Here is a 24976-nt window from a genome sequence, read left to right on the forward strand (position 1 = left end):
TACACTGATCATAGACTGCAATTTCCTGTATAGGATGGCACAACAAAAGGCTTAATCTCAGAAAACAGGCAGAAATCTATTTGCATCTCTTTGTGTTTAGATGTTTTTTTCAACAAAATACTTGGAAAGCTCCCTTTTTGGTGGAGATTTTTTTTTGGTAATTTTTGATCTGATGTGCTTTCAGGAAGCAACTTTTCTGCTTCAGAATCTTAGTATCTAAATAGGTCTTTAAATCTTTAGCTAAATGTTTTTCTCTTTCCTTGTTTTCATGCCTTCCCCCTTTCACAGTAATCTCAATTTTAAGTCAGCAGCAGCACAGTTCAGCAGCATAAAAGATTCTCATATATCCTGGCCTGTACTTTCATGTTCACAGGCTGGATGGAGCACCTTAGTGCTATGTCCACCGTTTCAGGTCTGCAGATACTGTGCTCAGCAGTGGGATCCCAAGTGTCTCCTAGACATATAAAAGTGTCTATAGAAGAATACGGATGACATTTAAAGGTCCCATTTGGGATGAAAGCTCCATTTGATGAGGTGCCTTGCATACCCAGATACAGACAATTCATACTGCAAAGAATCTACAGTCTAATAGATATAATTCACATCACACTCATAGCCAGATATGTAGTAAGAAAGCAAATACAGTCATACACAGTGCTACTTCTGCTGTGTATTGGTCTTTGTTAAAATAGAATCAAAGTCAAAGGGACTAACAGTAGTGGGGGAGTCACTAGAGGAAGGAAGATGAGGCAAGAGAGTCAATATTGTATTTCTTCCTTCATAAAAACATGGTCAGTTGTATCTCAAGGATGGATGTGAAAACAGATGAGGTGATACTTGCACTGACATATCAGCACGTTGCATGTTTGTATGAAGAGGCAGACAACAGAAAATTAAAAAGTGTCAGGGAGCCTGTGTGTTTCTGGCATTATTTAATCCACTTTGACCGTGCTGACGCAGAAACAGAAGTGTATGGGTAAAACAGCAAAATACAGCTGTTACTGTGACAATAGCACTGAACATGAGAGCAGGGCTCCAAAGGGACCACACCTGCCTGTGACAAAGCTTCCTCAGTCTTCTGAGTGACTGTGCTAGGAGAGCCACGAGGACACCACTGCCCAGATCAGGAGGTCTCTCCCTGCTTTTGAAAAGTCTCACATTTCTCCTTGCCCATACCTCTGCCCTGAAACCAGTGCGCATGTCCAAGAATGCATGAACTGGCAGAATGCCATAGTTACACCACTGCCACAGGGAGACAGGGGCCTAGGTGTTGAAAAGTGCAAGGCAAAGCTATCTACTTGTCTATAATACATTCTAAGCCAAATGCTAAACTGCAAACCAACACCAACCAATGAGGAAGATTACATGCTTAAACACTGCTAAAGTGTAAAACTCATCAGAGAGGAATGGCACTGAAGGGAAATGGAAAGTTTTTTAAGCTAGACTAATGTATGCTGCAAAGCTCTTTATGCCATCTGGTAATAAGAGCAATAAAAGACCAATATGGAACAGTGAGTAAGTTCAAAAAGTAATCAAGAATAAGAAACTGGCATACAAAAAAAAAGACGGCATCTGTTACAGAGAATGAATGGAAATCACCTCTATCTCATACTCAAGGATTAAGAAATGATGAACTGAAAGTCTACTCTGATAACATACTGTCCTGGAAAAGGGCTATGCCAGGACATCTTAAAGCTTCTGGGAGACACAGCTGATAAATTCACATGATAATTCCAGTCTCCATCTGGCAGGTGAAAGAGCCTTTCCCTGTTCCAGGGCTAACCACCGATCTACGCAAGCTTGCAGCCTCCTGTTACAACTAAGTCTGTCAGGAAGAACGATACCAATGTCACAACACAAATATACAAATACTCATCAGCAACTAAGCCCATGGGCCCATTTTCCCACAGCATGTTGTCCTGCCAAAGACATTTGGTATCCTTTTACTCTAGTAGAAGGGAGCATGGCTGTGTATCTCAGCTCTGCCTGCAGAACAGCAGTGACAGGGGAAGCTGCAGCTCTCCTGTGTCCTCCTCAGCTAATGCAAAAGCTGTGTTTGAAGCCTTGCTAATGGTCTGTGAGTGCAGGGAAAGAGCAGAGATGTGCAGGAGAGGAGGTACTGGATTCACATCAGGTAGCCTATATCTAAGGTCTAATTCAAAGCCTGATTAGGGTGGGGTATGAGTTTCAGAAAGGGGACTTCTCAAAGCAGGAGACACAAGGTGGCTGAAGGGCAGTGATGATGATCAGGATTTTCTTATTGTCTGCCATACATATTTTTTGGTGATTTTCTTCAAGTAGCAACACACAAGAAGCTTGCTTTGGAAAGGGCCACTTGTCATATCAGGAGTGCTGCTCGCAAATATCACATGTATTTGAAAGAATTAACAACATATGGTCTGATTTGTAAATGATAAGAAGATGCAAAACCACCCCTCCCACCCTCCACTATGTCTCCTGTTTAAAACTGGAACAAGTCCCCTGACTCCCACCCAGAGTTACACAAACCAGAATAGACAAGAGCAGTATCTAGTCCTTTCTTGACCAATCTTCTTTTCTGCAATATGGCAGAAGGCATGATACACACAGCCTTGCACATCTTTGCTTTTCCATTAGTTTGTGACTTGTCACATACTCAGGCTATATTTGTGCCTGTAAACATGACTGTAGACCACTATCTGTAGTATCTGCAATGTCATGAATTAATCTAGTATGATCTGTTTGCTTTACCAGGTGTATAGGAAATTCTCATCCACTGTCTATAAAGTTATTGCACATCATATCCTTTGAAATTCCACTTGTACTCAGATTTAAACCTTTAGCTTAGATTATCTCACTCACATTCGTTATAAAATTTTCCTTACCCCTCCATTTTTTTCTGAAACAATTCTCATTTTCTGCTGTTGCTCTACTCCCATTAAAATAATTGATACCTCACCACATTTTTTTACTTTCATATTCATATCTGCACCTGAAAAATCCATTTTATGTTGGAAAAGGCCTAAGTCCAACTACACTTGCTCGTTACTACACAATGTGACGCAGCAATATGTAACATCTAATGAGAAAGACAAATGCCAGAAGCAGAGTGAAAAAGCAATGACGACAGAACACAGAGCCATGTAACAAAAGGAGCAGGTATACTAAAGGCCAGTGAGGATGAAGAGGAAAGTTTTAGTACTGTTTTCTTTGGGGTTGACATGTATGTTTCTCAGCAATCTTCCTTCCAGCTGGAACCACAACCATAGTGAAGTGAGTGGTACGTTTGAAAATCAAATCACACACTTGAGATGAAGCAGATCATAAAGAGGCTTGTAGGTGACCAAACCCTTGCGGTATCTCCCACCACAGTGCTCAAGACTTGTAGAAGCTGGCTCTTCCATTGAACCTGTAGAAGTGACTCTTCCCTTCAACCATGAGAAGCTTTTAGGGTTTATAGCAGTATACAGGTAGAATTCAGTTTACAATCCAAATTTTCAAAAGAAATTACATCCACGAGAGAAATTTTCTTGACCTCTACATGCAGATCACTAGATTCCTGAAGAAAAATTCCATTTTATTCATTCAAAAATGCAGAATACAGCCTTTTACCTTAAATATGCAGGGAAGGCAGGTCATCAGGCAGCAAATAAAAAGCAGCAGCATAGTGTCCAATGCCATGGGAGTAACGACTTCTCTTAATCTGACAAAGAACTAAAGATCAAACATCTCATGATTATCCATTCTTCTAAGCAAAATGGTAATTGACTGAAATATATACATTATAAGCAGGCAACATTCCCATAGGAGGCCCAGGATGACAGAATTCTGTCACATAATCGGCTGACATCAAGTCCCCACTCACTTGGTTTCTTTCCTAAAAAGACTCAGCGTGGGAAAACTCTTACCCTCCATTAACAATATTTAGTTTGTTTAGTCTTTATATTCCCCCTCTTCTGTGCTGGTGTTCACTGTCTTTGAGTATGACTCCATAGAATAAATATAATATAAAAACAAGGACATTCTCTGTTTCTCTCTGGAAGACTTTATGCTCCAAGACTGCATCCTTATAATGTTTTCTCTAATTGCTCAAAAAAAAACCCCAAAAACCCCAAACGGGTATTAATCTCAAAAAAGATCTATCACCTTGCCTTGACAACAATGCAAGGTATTGCCAAAAGGCAAGGGTCTTGTTTTATCCTTCATGTTTCCTACTAGGATTAGCTTCGTCTCCTGTCTTCAACGAGAGCCAAAGGGGTTTTTCTTTTGTTTTCCTAAATAAGCACTTCATTCTTATCACATCGGACTTATTTTTAGAGTATTTGAATAGAATATCTTTAAGTTGTCAGTTGCTACTGTATAAATAGAGGTTGCTAAGGAAGGAACAGTAGCTGCTTCCTTAAGCAACAGTAGCAAAAGAGGATGAAACAGCAGATGATTTCTTAGCAGAAACAGCAGACTAAGGGCAGCAGTTCTCTTCTACTGCAGTGTTTCAAAAATGCAGAAATGCCATCCGCTAAAGTATTGATATTTTAAGTCAGAAAAATACAGCAAATCTACCTCATATAGGCACATTTGCTAACGAAGAAGGTGTTTTCCCTGTTTCTGAAATTCATCACTTTCACATTTTGTAGCTCTTTAGTTTTCTTTTACAGTTGTAGACATGTTTACTCTCTTTTTTAGGGTTATTTGCCTACTTCAGACCAATCCTGGGAATTCACAACTCAAGGATCTCACATTCAGAAACACATTAAAAATTGCCGGCAAGGTTACAAGTTCCCTGTAGCTGCAGAGAGTATGTATTTAGGTATAACATTGTTATTTAGGAAGAGATTTGTCAGAAAAAGGGTTTCGTTTCTTACATTTAATTATTTATTTAGATCTGAACATTGCCAGATGAGAACACTAGTGCAAAGAATTTGGTTTTGGGGACTCAAACCCTTTACTGGGGTTTTTACTGAAGCCCTTATTTTATGATTCAGTAATTTCACAGCTGGAGATGACCATTGTGCCCATTCTTAATCACTTTCAGAGCACAAGAGTAGCCCTCCGCACCCAGTCCACTAATGAAGCCACCAGCAGGTGCATAATTTAGAGATGATTATTCTGCTGATGTGATCACTTCAGGAAGCTGGCTGCTGCACACTGCTCTGACTGTAGTCACTAGGGAAAGGTATTACAACAGTAGAGCTCCTCTGGGAAACAAAAAGGCTTAGGACTTGTCCACACAGGGGACAATTCAGGACAGTTTATCTGAATTAGCTAGAGGCTTGCTGTGGATTAGTTAGAATCATATAAAAGCTATGGGTGCATACTTTTATTCAGAATAAATCGTCCTAATTCAGTTAGATTAACTTCCATGTGTTTTACACAGCTAGTGATAACAGATCAAGAGCAGAAGACTTGTAAGGGTATCTAAAATGGTCTGCCGATGAATATAGTTGCTCTCCCCTTATGCCTCATGAATATCACATCTCACAGCAGAATGTAGTGAGATAACAGCTGACAACTGGAATGGAAGAAATTGAGTTCAGGGACATGATAGGCAGAGAATTGGATGTCACCATCATCTTCAGAAAGAAAGTAGATGGAGCCAGGGCACTAGCCGGTTACATTGCTTCCAGCTGGAGTGATCATCAAACATGCCTGGATCATGGTATCTTTTTAGGCAAGTGGGAGCTAAGTATCTTTGAAGCCAGCTTTAATGACAGCTATCTTACCACCAACTTGTCTGGGATACTGTTCATCAGACACTGGGGACAGGTTTCATATAGGATATGCTGCGCTTCCTAGCACTCTCTACAGAAAGAGAACAAGCTCCAGTATCGAGCAGTGGACCAAGTACCTAATCCCGTGTTGGAAGTGGAGTGGGGCTTCATGATGAGGCAAATATAGGCAGTTTAGTATCAAAAGAAAACCTGTTAGAGTCGTACCTTGGCATTGCAACTCAGTGAGTGCTGAGGAAACAACCAAGCTTACCACAGTCACACTCGGGTTTCCAAGTCCCACTCTGATAGTATTTCTGAGGTGTTCACAGTTTACTCTTTCCAGAATGTTAGGTCAAGCCCAGAAACCCTAAGGAGCTTTTCCAGCCATCCTTTTCCAGCCAGGAGAGGATGACAAAAAGGCAACACTGTGTTTTAATGGAAAGTCCCTGGTGGCCAATAGCAAGAGTAAAGCTTGCACAATCCTGGGCGTACAGCAGAGACTCAAACGGGCAGAGAGACTGTGAAACTTTCCTTTACTTTCCTTTGTGGAAGCCCCTGAAAACCAAAAGGCCTAGAAAGTGGAGGAGAAGGCCAAAAGCCAAAGCCATGATGGGTCCTCATTCATTTGGCATTCCACTTGTCCACGCTAGCTCCAGCCGCAGTCATGCTTGTAGTACGTTTTGGGGTGAGGGCGTGGTAACTTGCCTGATCTGTCCAGTTTCTCAAAGGTACTTGAGGGGAGTTGAAAAGTGCTGGTGTACAGCAGGTAAGTCTGGTGTGTTGGGGTCAAGTCAGCTGTCAGAGGCAGAGCCTGGTGAAAACGCTCTTGGTGTGCCTTGGATGGAGGTGCTGCAGGGCTGAGAGGTCTGGAGGTCTGCTTGCCCTTCCACCTGCAAATGCTCCTGAGTGTCCCCAAGGCCAAGGCTATGCAGATGGCCAGGGATGTATCTGATCAAAACAGACTCAGGTTATCTGTTCCTAAAATGTAGTGCACTCTGCTTTCTGCATGGCAAGCCTCAGAAATACCAAAATTAGACTTCAGAAGAGTATAAAAAGCTCCCTGCTAACATAACGTGCAAATTGACTATCACATTCACTATTATCTTGGACAGCAACAAAATTAGAAGGCAACAGCAAACAGCAAAGAAAATTGCAGCTGAAAAAAACCAACATTATCCTCTTTTAATACATATTGTTAAAAGGAACATTTTTAAAAGCTGAAGAGACGTGAGCCCAGATGCTATCGCCGTATGTCTTATGCAGTTCATGATTATGAACAAACAGCAGAATACATATAAGGGAATCTAAAATGGCATGGATACGAGCCCAGCTGGTGTCCCCATATGCCTTATGAATTCCATTTTTAGGAACACAGCAGCATATAGCATTAGAGATGCTTCTTAAACATCTCATTTATAAATAGAGTGGAGCTGTTACACTGAAGTACACACAGAAAAGGTCCACAAGAATCATAAAACCAGCTGCATTCAAAACCACTGAAATGGTTCAACCAGTGTTTTTATTAGGAACCACTCTGTACTAGAATATTCCCTGAATGAGGGACGATCCTTGTTTGTCATAGGCTCCTCACCCTGATTTTTTTAAAAGCAACCACCAAAAAGCCATTTTAGTCAGAAAATGCCAGCTATGTGTGTTTTGGCAAACTGTTCCTACTAAAAGCTTTTTCGCATCCAGAATGGAAGATCAAAGGCCCAAGCTCCAGAGCAATAGAGAAGTACAGGTATAGCAGAGGTAAATTCTTGCCACTTCTGAAAAAATCAAAGCAGGGTCTGGAGCTTGGCTGGTCCACATCTTGGGGAGACTCTTTCACCAACAGTCTGTGGACTTTTCTGCAATACTGCTTTTCCTCTCCTGTTTTTCAATTTCATCAGAACCACCTCTAAGGAAAGGTAGTTAACTGTGAGGATTCCTGGTTAATTGTGAAAATGTATCACCAAATGCAATTGGCTTAAAATCATCATTTCATTATATGCATACTATCAAACAAAATATATCTAGAGCAGATATATTAAAAAATACACTACATGTGAATGAAAAATTATTTTATTTAAAAATACATTATACAGCAGAGTGTCTCTCTTTTTGTTTTCTCACTGCTGGTTCACAGAGATAATATGATAAATTTAACCCAAATATTTGACTGGGAAAGATCCTGAGAGAGAAAGAGACCAGTTACAAGCTGATGATATACAGTACACTGAAAGAGTAATCTCTTTTAACATAAAAGAATCTGTTGGTAATCTTATAAATCAGATATTAAAAGATGTAGGTTTGCTACCATGCAAAAATGAGTGAAGATTTCATTTAAATCTGCACACAGAGAAATCATTAGTACCTTGGACCCTAAATAGCTAGACTGAGAGAAGGGTAAGTGTGCCTAACACCGTGATACAAACTTTGCACCTACTACAATTTTGTAAACACAATTGATAGTCTAATAAAGGTGGATTTTTAATTACCTAAGTAACATTGTTGTAGCTAAGGGCTCTATTCTAGGACTTCTCTCACCACTGATGTGTTTCTTTATTCTGTAATTCTCAGCTTAGCACAATGACTTCACGAGATATACTCTATTGCACTCAAAGATGACTTGGCCTTGCCCTGTTTGCCAAGCACTATTTAGGTAGTCGTACTTTAGTGAAAGAAGAGGTTAAAACAAAAAGTAAAAAGCTGGTGTTACCTGGATGACTATGTGGGAATGCATTAAAATTCATCATAGAAAATATATACCTGATTCTACAGCCTTATGCTTCAAACATCTTCTAACAATGATTAATGCACGGGAAATACACTGAATTATGGAAAATTTAAGGCCTAGAAATGTTCAACAGCCTGCACTGAACATTACTATTCTCTATGTGTCTATAGTGCTAGCGCTGTATCAGCTGTTGCCAGAGGAAAACTTTCCGGCAGCTGTTAAGAGCACCTTCAGCATCTACAATATTCAGATCCATTTCGAGCTTAATTTTTACAGGACACCTTCACTACGTATAGTCAGTGAGGCTGTCTGTTGAAGGGGAGTTCAATTTGATTATTCACAGCGATAATAGGGATATGGCAACAATGCCTGATGTTGAAGAAAAATCTATTTGTCAACATCACACAGACTGACAGAGGACTTTTTTGCAAGAATATGGCCCTGCAACACAGAAATAGAAAGCTTTGTAAAGAGAAAGTCTGCCTGTCCTGGTCATTTAGACTGAAGAAATTAATGAAGCCATTTTGTTTCTTCCATGAGTGCTCCAACATGAAAATAGAGAGCAGAAACTCATGCGCATTTTTCTCACTAAGCCAGTGACCCTCTTCTTATGTTAGCATCCATTCTCCCAGCATAATATCAGGGTACAACAAATATGACAAGATGCAGGCTTCCTCGAATAATTTTTTAAACGACAGCACGGCTTCCCATCAGATATGCTGAGCTAAGAATGGAGCCCTTAACATTTCATGGGATATCATTAGTAATAAAGAATATAGCAATAATCAAACTTCCTATATTATTTTCATTTCTTTTAACCTAGATACATATATATCATCCAAGACATTCAAGAACTACAAAACAACAATTCAACTACAATTATGTCATGAAAATATCCAAATAAATAAACTTTTAATTATGATACAATACTTATTACAGTAAAAATTGGCATTTTTTTCTCTTCAAAAGCAGAAGCACCAGTCTTACATGTAACATACTGTTTGAATGATATCTTACATGGAATACAGCGTAATACAATGTGCAAACAGCATTTTCATACAGAACATAATATTTGTCTATTTTTTTATACACTAAAATCGCCTCAAATGGAAACAAGTTCATGCTGAATTAAAAATGTAGATTTTAAAAATCAAAGTCAAATCAAAATATGAAGTACTGTTGGAATAGGTACATGAACCGTTAAAAACAATGAGAAGCCAAAATAGAGGGTATTGTCAGATAAATATAGTTAGTGCTCAGTTTGTCCCATTCCATCAAAAAGTAAACAGTTAATATTTTTGCTAGAAAGTAAAGTGACGTTCTAATATTTAAGAATTCTTCAAAATGTTGGTATCATTTTAATGATGTAAAAATCAAGTCAGAAATAGGACTTCTAAAAATTTCTTATTTTTGATACACTGCAATTATCGTGTGGGGGCTGTGAAAAGAGATGAAGTCCAATGGAGGGAATACACATCAGCATCAACATCATGTGACTTCTGCAAAGGCCGTGATGTGGTTCTACGAGTTAAAGGAGAAACAAAGAGATAAAAACCCAGAAACCACACAGACAGACATCAGTCGCCATTGTGAAAATCTTTGCCTCTTGTGCTTTAGGGACAGCCTTATGCTTGGAGACTATTGCAGGATGATGTAAATAAAAGTGGTTTTCACTGCAGCGCTCTCACTCACTCCCATAGCAATTCTTTGTTAACCGCTGAAAGACTGGATACGTAAGTATGCTGAACAAAGTAATTAGGTGTGATGGTTCTGCAACATTTTAGTTTTAGATGGGGTTTTTAAAATTAAGTATATGTAAATAATTGAGTCAGCTGTACTTTTATTGCTACCTTATTCATAATTTAAAGCAAAATTCCTAGAAATTAAAATGACAGTTTCTGACAGATTATAATATTCTATTTCAGCATTAACAACATTTTTAATGTTGCAATTTTTTTAAAGATTAATTGCTCCCCATGAGCTCAATGGCACAGAATCAAGTAGCGAAATGCTACAACAGAATTGAATTCAGCAATTGAGAACTCATATTCGAGATTTCTTTTTCAGAATCACTACAGTTTCCTCTTCATTTGTTCTCTTCTTTCCTTCAATGGGATGATTCTTCCGAACACAAAGACGTCTATCAGAATGTGAATATACTACGTGTGACTCTACACAGTAAAACTGCAGCATCCCACAGAGCTTTGTTACTCTTTCATGCTCTAACCTAAGCAAGTGCCTCTGCAAACATTTGGTAGGTGAAGACTCAACTGCACAGTGATGTGCAGGATCCAAAGGAACTGCACGTTCCCTTTAAGCACACAGTACCCTTGACTGTGTAAAGTCAGATACAATAAAAACATGCAATGTGTAAAATTAATAAAGGGAATCGTGATGTTAAGCCACGTGTTTGTTCCCCAGCACGAAAATGCACACAGGGAAGTAATACCATGCAAAGCACTGTGGATTTCTCCCATCACCTCCCCTCCTGGAGCAGACCAAAGTCAGAAGAGAGGAGGCATAAGCTGAAGAGGAGGGGATGTAACTAACTCATGGACAGAAGGATAGATCTCCCTTTTTTTGCTTAAGTGAAGTTGTACTAAGTCTATCAGGAAATCCCTTATCACGCACCATAGAAAGTGCTGGAGAGAAACAGTGGCTACCACACAATTTTCTGTTTCTCAGTTCTTTAAACTGCATGGATATTTGTCTGTCAGTCTGTGCAGGGGGCGGCAGGCAGGCATCTTTGATTTTCACATTGCAGAAAGGAATTTAGAAGTACCCTGAGTGGGAGCATAGGAGAGCTGCCTCTTACTCCCTTGTCTCCAAAGAAGGCTGGCAGCTTTGGTCCCTTTCTCACTGTGCCATAACTGTACTGTGTCCAGGAGGAGGAGCTCTCTTTCTCCTCCCCTATAATATGCATTTTAGCTCTAGCAATGTTCTTGCTGAATTTTATGACAGCTTTCATAAAAGAACACCAGTAAATAGCAAGCATCTATGTACATTCTTCTCCAAAATAGAATATATTTTAAATAAATAACAATGATTAAACCATAGCTAGCAGATTTTTTTAAAAAGTATTAGGAAAAAAAAAGAATTAGTGTGCAACTTTCTGTGAAAGTGTTTTCAGTAAATAATATTAGAAAATGTCATTGTTTCCAGATTTTGATTCTGCAGAAAAAAAGCAAAGTTAGATTTCCTAATTAGAAAACAAAACATTAACATTTCAAAGCATTTTAGTTGTTTGGCCATCATCTGCTTTCAGTACAGGAAACACGAAACATTGTGCAACCTCAAGGACTCTGGAGTTGCTGTGAGGCTATTATGACGTTTTCTTCACAGTGTTTACTTCATTTTTCCTTATTTAGACCTGAAAATTATCCTGTCAACTTAAACTAGTATCAGTCTAAATTTTCATTTTATTGGTTCAAAAATGAGGAATTAGAGGTGAAAAAAATTCCTCATTATTCATTCTAATAAATTCTTTCAAGTCCTGCTATGTGCTATCCTTTTCTCTAAGTGACACACATTTGTCTGTGACGCAGAGAACCAAATGCTCTTTCATGTGGCATTAATTCAGGACTGGGTAACTATTACTTGGGAAAGGAGAATGTGGTAAACGCTTCCGCCAGCTATACTTCCAAGATGAGCAGGTCACCATCCTTGGAAGGACATACAGACCATGGGATATAACCACACAGAAGAAAATCCCATTCCTCAATAAACTCTCAGAGAGAGCTGCTAAGCTACCAATTGCGGAGCTATTGATTTGGACCCTAGTGAAGACTTGTCAATTGACTTCCAATGGACTCAGCAGGATAATGTATAACTAGGTCAAAATTAATCTCTTGCTGATCACAAGAATCCCTGATACAGATTCATGCAACTGTCTGGGTATTCATGCTTTGTCATATGTTATTGTCTCAGGCAAATCTACAAATAAGTCTCGCTGAGACTTTTTACAGAAAAAAAATAAACAAACAGCACCCCTCTTGAATAACTGCATTTCAACTCTCTTACTATGCTCTTTTACTTGTGCTTAGATTTACTGTGACAAAGTTCAATGTGAGCTACTAACCACCATCAGCAAACAGATTCACACAGATGCAGAAGACAAACAAAAACCATGCATAAGACCTCAGCTTCTCCAATTCCATGGGAAATTATTAGAATATTAAGAATTAATATTAATGAGTATTAAGAATTAATATTCAAAAGAATTAGAATATGCTGAGGGTCTGCTCAATGGCAGCAGTTTCACAGACAGGCACACCAGCTTTTGTATTATTCATTCTACATTGACAGTAGAAGCTTGGTGTCAGCACAACATGAACAAAGCATGCTTCATAACCGTGCTCTCACACCACTAAAAGAAATACAAAAGCTGAAGGCTAAGCCTTGAGTGCAGGTTTTTGGAGGGAAATGATCCATATCTGTATATCTTCTGTTAAGATTTTAATTAATTTCTGTTTATAAGCAATTCTATACTGTTAAAGCATTGAAACAAATCCACAACATCTTTTTTGTGGTTTGCAGTTGTCATTATATATCTCAAATATTTTTTACCTGAAATTTTTTTGTTCTGCTCTCATGAACACAGTTAGAAATATTCAAAAAGTCATAATCCTAAAAAGATTTTCCCATTTTTGAAAACAGGAATTTGAAAAATTGTTTGTAGTCTTTCACACAGTGGAGTTTGTTAAAAGAAATAGAAAAACACTACTGTAGTAGTTCAGGCAAATGATAATTTACCATACAATAATAATAATGTTATCATACAGAATTCTCTGGGTCAGCGAAGTATATTTTATGCTTTTACTGGACAAATCACATTCTTAGAGAAATGAAAGAGTTTGAATTAAATTCCCCATTTAAAATGTTGCAGACCTGCACAGAATGCTGCCACCACACGGCATCTGCCTTTGCTTCAATTCCACACACAAACACTCATGTGCACTCTTGCACACGTGTTTACTGCCTTATATGAAGATGTTCAAAATGGTCCATTCCTGAGATCCAGCAGAAGAACCTAATGATGCGTGCTTTGAGGGAGTTTCGTTGCAAAGGATCTTCTTGATTGTTACTAATACCTTGATTCTGTAACACCTACAATACGTATATTTGAGGAGGTCACAATGAATATATTGTTCCACTTCCTATGTTTAAGTATGATTTTATTTGAACATTAGATGTGGTGATCACAGTTTGCATTCAAACAGAAATAATTCTTGTACAGTCCCCCAGAAGTAGACTTAAGCAGAAGAGTGGGACATGAATGCAAATTCAAATGCTTGACATCGAAACAAAATTGCTTATGGTCTTTTATGAGCTGCTTCTCCTGGGTATGTGTTTCTGTGTGTGAAACAACGTTGTATTATATCTCCTTTAACATACTGTATTATCAGGAGAGAACCATTATGACAACAGAAACCTGAAAACCTGCCTAAAAGCTAATGTAAGCACATGGACTGTGTAAGCTAATCTAAGCCATCCTGGAGATACACATACATGTACTATAACACTGTACAGATACCCATGTACACTTTTGGATATCAAGCACAATAGTATTTGGATACTTCTCAATTAAAATATTTTGAAGTAGCAAAAATAGACACAAACCCTTTCCCCCATCTGCCCATAGTATGATGAGCTAAAACATCTTTGCGTTTTGCTTTTAGCCTGTGAGCTCAGTGATAGGCGATCAGTCTCCCCGGAGAGCCATAGGGACCAGACCTGAGTCCCTAGGCCATGCTGTGTGCACGCAACTGCGCCTATCAATTAAAGACTTCTTAGTACCAAAATGCCAGCTATCTGAAACACAAATTGTCTTGTAGGAGATGAAGAAGGGCAGAGACAGGAGAGAAAAGGAGTGAGTGATGAAGTTTCTTGGCTTTCGTTCTTTTCATTACTTCCGAGGATGAATGTAGTCAAGGTGAAAGCAATAAGTCTGCGTTGTTGAGCCAGCTCTGGCAAGGATTCTTCAAGGAGATACTCTGCAACTATGGCTTATTTGAGTGCATGAGATGTGGGTACCCGTGCAGAACAGCTAAATCATCTACATGCACCACAGTTAAACAGAAGTGTCATGCAAACAGTGATCTACCCTTGTCATTAACCAGCAGCAGCTCAATTCAGAATATTACAAGTACACATATTCCTATTTAAGTGCACTTCAAATCTAGCTCTTGACCTCCACCAGAACTCAGACAGTGGCAGCACAGAGAGCATGCCAAGCATGCTAAGAGCATTCGTTCTCCGGCAGGAAAAAGCACTGGAATAGCAAGTAGCAGATCTGGAAACATACAAATAAGGTACTTCCAGATCTGTGTGAAGCACCATGTGCTTATTCATTTATGGGTGAATTTATAACAAAATTGCAATGCGTGAGGTCCCATCTGGTAGGCATTTCTAATAAATTCATTCTTTAAGACAGCATCTTTGAATTGGTCGCTCCCAGATACCCATATAGTTATTATTTTTAAATACCAGAGTTGCATTGCTTCATGCTAGCACTGCCTTAGCCCATGATAACTTCAGTCAGTCAGGATTTGTGCTACTCGTAATAGCTAATTTCTGACAGTAAACTGTCTGTAATACTGGCACAGGAGCTTGCAGACTAAGAATAAGGAAAAACAGCTTTAAAATAAGCCAAACGTAAATGTATATGCATTCAGAATATGGAACTGGAATAGCCCGAACTGAAATGTAGTGAAAAGTAACTTGCATGTGGCTAAAGTAGGGAAAGGCAAGTAGCACACAAATTATTTAGCACCTCTCCCTCTCTCCAGAGGAGAGCAAAGAATGTAAAATAAGAAGGGAGGTAAAAAGCAAAGACTAAGTTAATAATTCTTGTAGTGTTGGTAGTTAATTGAGATGGCTCGATTTAGACTTTAGTTCTACATAAGTATTACTCTTAGTGCCTTTTATTTAACAGGGTCTGGCTTTTATCTAAAACTTTAGACTAAGTATTAAAAAAAAAAAGATACACAAAATCTCAACACCTAAAGCACTCACATGTAAGTAACTTTTTCATCAATTATTTGCTAATTCAAATTTAAAATTTCTGAGAGTGGAAACAGAAGTAAGTATTTCCCAACAAACAGCAAAGTCTCCACATTATTGTCCTTCCATCTCATCCTCTCTGTCTGGAAAGGAGAAAGACTTTGCAACATAGACCAAGATGAACTCATACACTCAGATCTCATCAAGTGTTAACACCCTGCAGACAGCCCCCAATTTAATTATCTAGAGAGAAGTTCCATGACAGCAACAGCTACCCACTACTGCCACGGGAATATGGGTTCAGAAGGCAAGAAGCTCATTCATATAATAGAGTCCTGGGAAGTGCACAAATGGTAGAAGTCATCCTCAAGCAGAGCAAACATTATTCCTGCCACCACCTTTCCCTTTTGTGGGGAAAGTTATTCTCCCATAACTTTCCCCACAACATCTCAATCTTGCCTAGGCCAAGTCTCAGGAAAAGAGCATTGTTCATCATGAGCAAGAGGGTGTCAAATCAGGTAGAAACACTAAGTTAGCACGAGGTCTGTATCCACAGAAAGCAAATAAAAATTTCAACAGCCACAGAATGTACATTTATTACCCATGATGGCTTTTGAGTAGCAGAAATGGCTTCTATTGTGGAAGAGCCAAGCACATTTACTCCCCACACATTTCCAAGAGTAAATAAGACATGTTCTTATTAGTGTGGTATGTCCTAGGCCAACTGGCATCTTGTTTTGCTTTTTTACAGAAAGTTTACTGAATGGATTATTTTGAAGATACACATTCATCACCTAAAAGCTTGTTCAAGCAAATGGGACTCTGACCTCCTTATGACAAGATATCAGCAGAAGTAGCTTAGACACATCTGGTTCAAAAAGGTGTGTTCGATCATTCTAAAAAGAAATCTCTCCTTTCAAGGAAAGGAATAACAAACCCAGGGATAGCAGCAATTCTTACTAAAGGACAACTTCCACCACTTCCAGTGACTAAGCCCGACTGGGAAGTGGTTAAAAACATTTCTTCTCATGTTTAATATGAAAAAATATCAGAAGTAATTTGGATTTAAAAGAATGCCATAAAAACATATTTTTGGTGCCCTGCCCAATGTAGAATTGTTTACTATCTTCAAATATGGGCATAACACAAGAGATTTTAACAAATAATGACAGATAAAGTAATTAGAAAAAGTAGAATTGGTTTCAAACTTTCCCCCTGGTAAAAATGCCTAAAATGTTTTCTTCATTTGGTTATGCTATCTATTTCAGTGCTTGTTGCTCATAAAATTGTCCAGACATAACCTTACCTAACACTTACATAGTACAACATCATCTTCAAAAAACATATATTTTTATTACAGGAAACTAAAATAAAATTTTAAACACATCGCAATACTTACTCATGCAAAAAGCCTTGGCATAACCAGGAGACTATCACTAGCATGTCCTAGTCCAAAATCCCATTTGCTTTGGCAAGAGATCTCGGCTTTTGTGCAGTTACTGTATGACCCACGTTACTCTCTATTATTATCACGTTCATTAAGTTGTTTGCCCTACTAGCGCAGATGCCAAATCCCCAGCATTTCCAAGTGGGTGTCCCAGCCTGGGGCTAGCATGTGCCTGATAAAAGCCCCACAGCTGATCCAGAAGGGACTGCATCCCATGTTCTATACTAACTGAGGACATACCCGAAGCAATAGGACAAATGCCACTTGTACCTGAATTGCGTAACTCCTTGAGCTCAGGGATTCAATTTTCTAAGTACTTCAAGCGCCATGGACTCTCAGCCAAAGCGTTAATCAAACTTATTTGAGGAACATAAGGAAAGAGGGCTTCAAATCTACTCAGCCTGAATCCACAGACTTAGCAGTGGCTACAGCAGTAAACTGGACTAATATGTAGCGATTGTTCTTGGAGGTGACATGCAGAGTCTCCCAAGAAGTGTCTCTGAATTAATTCTTCCCTTCTTTCTCCTTCACTGCCATGTCTCCTTACTTTAAAACTGATTACCTTGGCACTCTTGTTAAGATAGTTTGGGATCAATCCTTCCAGGAAAGCTACATTTTATTTAATTGTTTTTAAAAAAGTCAGACATTACCTTTTCTAAAGGGCTTTCTACTCGGGGTATGCTGATCACGGGCATCTGGGCCAGATTATCCATATGAGAATGTTCGTGTTCTGCCTGACGTCCTCTGAAGTTATTTACCACACAAACAACCTAGAAGGAATTAGAAGATAAATAGAATAGCTAAGGAACTACTCATTTTTTTGAGCTTTGATCCTGACATCCATAATTAGGCAGAACTGACACCAGCTTTAGTCACAGCTTACAGTAGAAACACAGAAATGTGAAGTTCATGTTTTACAGAAAATCTTTAATTAATATTTCAAGACAAAAGATTTTCAACCAATTTATTGTTACACGCATCATCTGAGAACCAAAAAACTCTCTTATCTAAAAGCAAATCCATTACCAAAGCTAAATAATAGAATACCAATAAGCAATGTCATGAATAGATATCCAGAGCATGTGCAGCAGAATATGGCAGTAACCTTAAATTCCTGTGAAGGGCCAGTACCATCTAAGTTTCGACCAGCAAAGACTTTCTCAAATGGAGAGTGAGAGAGGGGGAATAAGAAGGCAAGGACCATCCCCAAGTTAGAACTAAACTCTAAACCTGCTCAGGGTAGCAGTGACTCTCGCGCAGGGATTTAGGAATGTGATATATAGCAGTTGGTTAGTGTTTCTACTAGTTTAGACACTCAGCAGCAATGTTTGCCCATTGTATTTTCTTCAAAACACAACTAAATTTGATGTCATGCTATTCAAAGGAGTTTATGCAATATAAATCACAAAATACAAGAAAAAATGCTGGGAGAGATTTCTTTCCTATTCTGTTCTCTTTTATGACTTTAGGGGCACAAACAGAATGGAAAAACTTCTTAAAAATGAGCAACAAAATAACTCCTGGACACCTTGTGTGGAAGGGAACGTTTGGAAACGCAAGCAGGTATATTTTAAAGGAGACTAAAGCTGCCCTCACATTTCTCAGAGAAGTGAAAACACCCACATCAGCCATCTCTGTGAGAGTTCTCAGCCAAGCCAAGTCTTCAGATCCAAGATCAAGACCTTGAGATCCAAGAATCAAGCTCAAAACTGTCTTCATGGGGAAAAAATTCAAAGGTGTATTTAGTACTATTACAAGCTGCCAAGGCAGACAAACTTGCAGGCAGTAAACAGCAGTGCCTATTTTATGCCATAGTCTTGCACTGAAGTTATCAGTGAAGGTGATTAATAGATTAGCAGCAGCTTTCTGACACTGACACTAGTCATTGTGAATTGCGACTAATGATCTGGTTTCCAGAAAAGGAAAAGGCTAAACAAGGATTTTTTTTAGATAGAAAAGAACGTAAAATTTCAATGTAAACCTGAATTAGCATGAAAGGAATTCAATGGGTTTACATTAAAGCTGGAAATGCTACTTATTCTCTGATCAGTGTAGGTATCACTATACCAGATTTAATCCTTTATACATGAAATCATAACTAGATGTTATTCTGAAGGATATACACTTGCTTAAAGTGGAGCTTGATCAAAAAATATTGGTTGAAATGATACAATCTGGTTTATAAGGAAGTCAAAAGAGATCATTTAATCAGTCCTTTTTTGACTTCACATCTCTGAGTGTATGTAAATATAACTAAGGAAACAGAAAATTAATTAAAAACAAAAATTAGAAACACCTCTTTTGTCATTTAGTTGTCTGAAAAGTCAAGGCTACCAATATTTTTTCTGAAGAGATAAAAAACTATACACTGATATTTTTCAAACAGAAGCAACACAGATATACACTTACCAAAAATACTGCTATAGATATTCCAATTATAAATCCTGCTATTACATCTGACCAGTGATTTCGATACTCTGCTACTCTGTTGATTCCAGTAAGGAAAGCCAAGCACATTAAGCCCAGACACAAAACAGGTTTTGCAAGCCTTGTTCCTCTGGCTTTTACTGTGTTGGTGATATACATCTGAAAATTAGAAAGGAAGAAAGTATAAGACTGATGGTATCTCCCATTAATTGGTGAATACAATCTCTACATTTTGTTTGAATAGACCATGTGTATTTGGCTTTTTTTTTTTTTTTGGTAAAGAAATAATAAAGTAGAGGGCTAGCTAAAGTCATCACACCCTTTTCCTAGGGATATAGAAAAAGAATTAGACCACATAGGAAAATTACATTTTATGTGAACCTGAAAAGCCCACAAAAGAACAGGCAAATTAGACAATCCTATCTTATTACTCCCAATCTATGTGTTTATTTATGCACAGAGGTAAAGAGACTGATTTTTCACTGTGCTGTGTTGACAATAATAGAAAAAGGTCTTTACCCTGAAAGGGGCTACATCAAGGCCTTGTTTTTATTAGCAAATGCCTTTCTTCATACATAACTTCTCCATGTGATTACCTAGAGATTTGTCAAAAAGCAGTGAAATTTGAACTAAAGCCAGCATCTTTTATAAATAATGTGCAATAGTTTCAGTAAGTGCTGAACTAATACACCCCTGTACTTTACAGATGGTAACTGAGGATGTTTAGTACCAATCCTCTCCCAGCACACAAACCAATCTAAATGCAGAAACTTTCATGCATCAAACTCTGAGAAATCAATCTGCCCTGCTTGCACTCTAACCCTCCCTTGCAATACTACTGAATGAAAAGCACTGCCTGGTGGCAGAGCAGCTCTTCTGCCTTAAGGGTGCATTAGTAACTACTAGGTTTAAGCTGGCACTTTCCAAGCTCTGATGGGCCAACAGAAGAAATTAATACCAAATCTTTGAATTTCCATTCTCTTGAATCTTGGCATTAAGGCTGCTTGAAAGTTCCCCCCTGAAAAATTACACTTCAACTAACAAGATTTTTAAGAAAAAAGTATTTACTTTCTGCAGAAGATGTTTCTGCAATTAAACCACTGAAATCCCTAAACCATTCATATTTGGACAGAGTTGAAGATCTTAGATTGAAAAATGGAAATATTTTCTATGGAGTTTCACTAGAGACTCCAAGTGTGTAATGCCATCACTTTGAAATGCAAAGGGAAACAGATGAATCCGCATTGAAGAATCAGTACATTTTGGCTAACAAATGGGCAGTCCTTCGGGGGTTTTTTTGTGCTGTCTGAAACTTCAGCTGAATTTACTGCGTAATCAGTTACAAAGTGCTACAATAATCCAGTCAAGAAGTTTAAGAAGTGTGGTTACAGTTACGTTAAATTAAGTGAAGCAAGTAGTGGTCAGAGCTTGTCTGAAAAGACCAACATCTGACAGTCATTTTGTTCAAAACGCTAGAGAAAGACCCATGGCTTAGAGGACAAATCAAAGCTTAAGGTGCAAATCACAGCAGAGTACTGCACCACATACATCTTCAGTGTAGGTTACGTGATGAATAGCAAATTCGTCACAAGCTTTCAACTAAGACAAACAGAGCAAAGATTTGAAAAAATAGAGTTTTGGGGCGTATCTCCAAACCACATCTCTCCTCTCCTCCTCCTAGACCATTTCAGAAATAGCGTTTCTCCCTTTGCTGTTTATCCTTTTAGCTCCTTCTATTTTTGCTGGCTCTCTTCAATGAGTTACTCTTTACCATGTAGAATGCTGATAAGACAACTGCAACTTTAATTTCCAGCTTTTTAGCCCCACTGGTTTTCTTCAAGCTACAGACAGAGCAGTGCATGCTGACTTACTCAGTAACCCTCTGTTTTAGTGAGTCTCATTGTACTCCTGGATACTACCACAATTATCCAGATTCACACTACATGTTAGAACATCTGGTGCTAGAGAAAATATTCTAATATTCTGAATGCGCAGCAAGATCACCAAATTTCAAATATAGCTTGTGTGAAGTTCACACAGGGAAGTTGGCAGGAAGGTATCCTGTATTTAATTCTGTATTGTGGAATATTAAATCAAAATGACTACTGAGAAGGATAAATCAACTCAAACAAGAGTGTAGCTTGTTGAGGCAGGTCTCGGTGACATATTTCAGTTATCTATAATACCTGGTCATCGCCCAAGAAGATGATCTCAATTTTTATGAAGTGAAAACACATTATAATACAAATACTTGATTCTGCAGTACTTCAGTCAAACGTCAACATTTTTAATAGAGAGCTAAACTGAAAAGTGCTCTGCAGAAAATTCTCAGAATCTTTTTACAATCAAGCATGTCCTTCAAATCCCTACTCAGGCAAAGCACTGAGTGAGCAGAAACAACTGCAGGCTCGCGCTGGGCCTCACATGAGTAATAAAGACCTCCATTTGCCAAGTGCCTTCCTACGTGTACAGCCAAGATCGTCATGCCCAGTCTATCATTCAAAATAACCTGAGGGTTCTGCCAGCATAGGTACCATTTCTATCTATCCTTTAAAGAACAGACACCACTGATATCAAGAATATTATTATATTAAAATATTATTAAAGCATCAATAGAAATAGGGTAAACTGTTCCTGAAACGGTGTAGCGAAAAGTCTGCGTATTTGCAAAACTCTACATAGCAAACGTAGACTCTTCCAAGCCAGGATTCATAATGTTCATTTTTAAACTTGACCTCTTGCAGTGCTAGTACAATATATTAACACAGTCAACTCAGTCAGGAATCTGATTTGAACTAAGAATAAAATACAATTAAGCAGTTGTTTTCTTCTTGATTCTGGAAGGAAAGCTAAAAAACAGAGTCAGTAATTGCCAAAGAATAAACATCCTGAAAAGATGACAGGATTTTTCTTCTCTTACTTTTCATAACTATTAATGCAGTATCAACAAAGGAAAATAGCTTTGTGATTCAAAAACATTAGTGAGAATGAATGACAATATAAATTTTTACATGGCTAAAGATGTTTACTGAACAAGTTCCTTTTAAAAACAGAAATTGGAAGAGGAGAAATCTAATTAAAGAAATCTTTTAAAGTAGTCAACAGCAAGACCAACAGCAAAGATATTGTATGTAAGGTCAAGGATTGATACAGTAGTTAGAATTGATTTTACAGGCTGCACGTTCTCCTGCAACATCAGATCAGCAGTGAATTTTCTCTTGAAGAGCTTCTGCTATTGCTTTTCCTTTTTCCTGAAATAAGATTTTTAGTATGAAAAGATGTCAAGGTGATCCCAGCAAGCAGACACTGGCAGAGAGCCATATAAGGAGATGGATGTTATCTGATCATTCTATATACCAATATTTACTAGATTTTCAGGAAAATACACACATTTGCCCTTCGGTCTTCAAGATGTTGGAAGTGAAGTCTTCAGAGAACCTCATAAATTGAAAGAAAAACTTTAATTGAAGTGGTTTTGAAAATATGTATTTGAAAGAGTTAGAATCATTACCATCACCACCAAAGACAAAGCTACCTGTGAGGTTTCCGACTTGACTATCTCAGGTGACAATATAGGGAATAATCATAGTGTTGGCACTTAGCTTGCACTGGGAAAGCTTTCAAAAGTGTCATGTTGCAAGTCTGACTCATGTGAAACAGGTCCTAAATCCAGTGCAAAAAAAAGTAATTCCAAAACATGTAAGAGAAGAACAGGAATTATATGTCAAGTGCAGGACAAAGTGGCCTCCTGGGCTATGCTGCAAGCTCTTCCTAGTCATCATCTTTCAGCTATCTTTAGCCTCACCCACAGAAACGTCTATGTACACAAACACACACATAATAGCTCCCAGAGTCCCATTTTAGTTAGCGTGGCGCTAGTCATCAGGCTGGGTGTACCAGCCAGGAGGAAGGTTAATTTTCCTAGCCGAAAAATGTTCCTACATCCTGGGGCCCAGGGATGTGGGTAGGAAGATCCTCTCTGTGCTTGCTGTTTCAGTCCTCCCTAAAGCAGATGGTCTGGGGGACTGACAAAGAGACAGACCAGTCCATTAGTGGGAAGAGAATACTGACTCATGAAATGACAAGCAGAAAGAAGAAGGAATCACTGTACAGGCACCTATCCCAGGCAGAGCTCCAAATATAAATTATCTCATGTTTTGTTTTGCTTTTATAATGTGCTATTGTTAAAGAAAGAATCTTGAACTATTCAAGTAATATAAGTAATGTTATAGATATTCCACCTGAGGAATGCACAACTTTCAATACTCATCATACTGACAAGAAAAGAGACACTTGGAGATCAAAAAGCTTAAAAAGTAGCAGGCTATAGTGGATGGTAGTCTATAACCAAGTTCAATGTTTAGTTAGAATCCTGTTTGACAATCTAAAAGCTCTTCAGCTTCCTTAATTAATAATTATTGGGTGAAATTATTTCTAAAGCAAACCACAGTCATTCTCAAATCATCTGAGTCTTTCTGCAACTGCCCACTGAAGACTTTTTTAGTACTTTTGAAGCCTCCTCCAGCTTTCCCCATAAGTTTTGCAGTAATTATTAATGATGCTAGATAAAAATTGGCTTTCAAAGTCAGGGGTCTGGGTTGGCTAATGGAAGAGAAAGCTCGAGAAATGCTTCCCATTTAAGTAAGTTTCCCACTATAAGCTCCCCACAGTTTTAAGTCTAAACAACTGGAAAAGGACAGAGGTATCCTTCAACGTACCAGGACTGTAAGATACACTCCATATTAATTGAAGCTGATTCAGTCTACAGAGGTTATTATCCTGAACAGTTGAATTGTAGTGAAGGATTGACTGACAAGAAAAATCTAGAGGCCTTTAGATAAATCCCTGGATCAAACTGCAACTTTACTATCCAGCCTGAAAGTAACTAATACACCCAATATATGAAGCCCATGATAGATGCTGTACAATCTGTATCAAGGGATACTTCTACTTGCTGCACCAGGTACCGAAAAGAAATGTCATTTTCCTAACACTGCCCCTGAAAAGCAGCCAAAAGAATCCTTTAATTCTTCAATTTCCTAACAAAAAAATGGACAAAACTCAACAAGGTGGCTCTGCTACTCCTTTTCTTCCTGAACACTCCCTAAAAGCCTACCAAAGAGAGGCCTGTCATGCCTCTGCCAGCTGCCCATTGAGCAGGTGCCAAACAGGCACTTCAAAACGAAGGAGAGGTGAGACAAGGCCTACACCTAAACACTGGATCAAGGAGTGACACTGAGCAGAATGTCACCATGTTGCCAGCACTGTGACCCAGACTGCCTTGCTGTCCTTTCTCAGTGACTTACGAACACAGTAAACAGCAAAGACAATACAGCAAAATGCCAGGAGCAAGAACCTTGCAGAAAAGATGATCACAGGCCCAACAAAAGCTTTGCAGAGTGGAAAAAATTATTTGTCAGCTTTACCTGCTAGCCCTCCTGAGGCCATAGTTGAGGCCAAGGGTTCACCATACAAAGCAACAAAAGCAGTCTACAGACCTATGGACTATGTCAATTATGAAGTCATTAAACCTGCTCCTCTATCATTACAACTCCAAAGCAGGTCTGAAATGTGGTAACACCAAGTTCAAACACTACCCTACAGACAGGTTGGCTGCCAACTGCTCTTGTCCAACACAATAAGAATAAAACAACAAAACCCCAAATTTTATAGAATGAATTAAAATGTCTTAAA

At 38.5% G+C, this 24976-nt stretch overlaps 1 protein-coding gene across 1 annotated transcript in view; it reads right to left on the reverse strand.

The window, feature by feature from the left end:
• Nucleotides 1-7735: 7735 nt before the first annotated feature.
• PLPPR5 (phospholipid phosphatase related 5) overlaps nucleotides 7736-24976 on the reverse strand; it is a 45160-nt gene continuing 27919 nt past the window's right edge. The window contains 3 exon segments of the mRNA XM_075760014.1: nucleotides 7736-9927; nucleotides 17506-17625; nucleotides 19265-19441. Coding sequence (XP_075616129.1) covers nucleotides 9895-9927; nucleotides 17506-17625; nucleotides 19265-19441 — 330 coding nt within the window. The 3' untranslated portion in view covers nucleotides 7736-9894.

This window comes from Balearica regulorum, chromosome 8 (genome assembly GCF_011004875.1).
Source record: "Balearica regulorum gibbericeps isolate bBalReg1 chromosome 8, bBalReg1.pri, whole genome shotgun sequence".
NCBI classification, from domain to species: Eukaryota; Metazoa; Chordata; class Aves; order Gruiformes; family Gruidae; genus Balearica; species Balearica regulorum.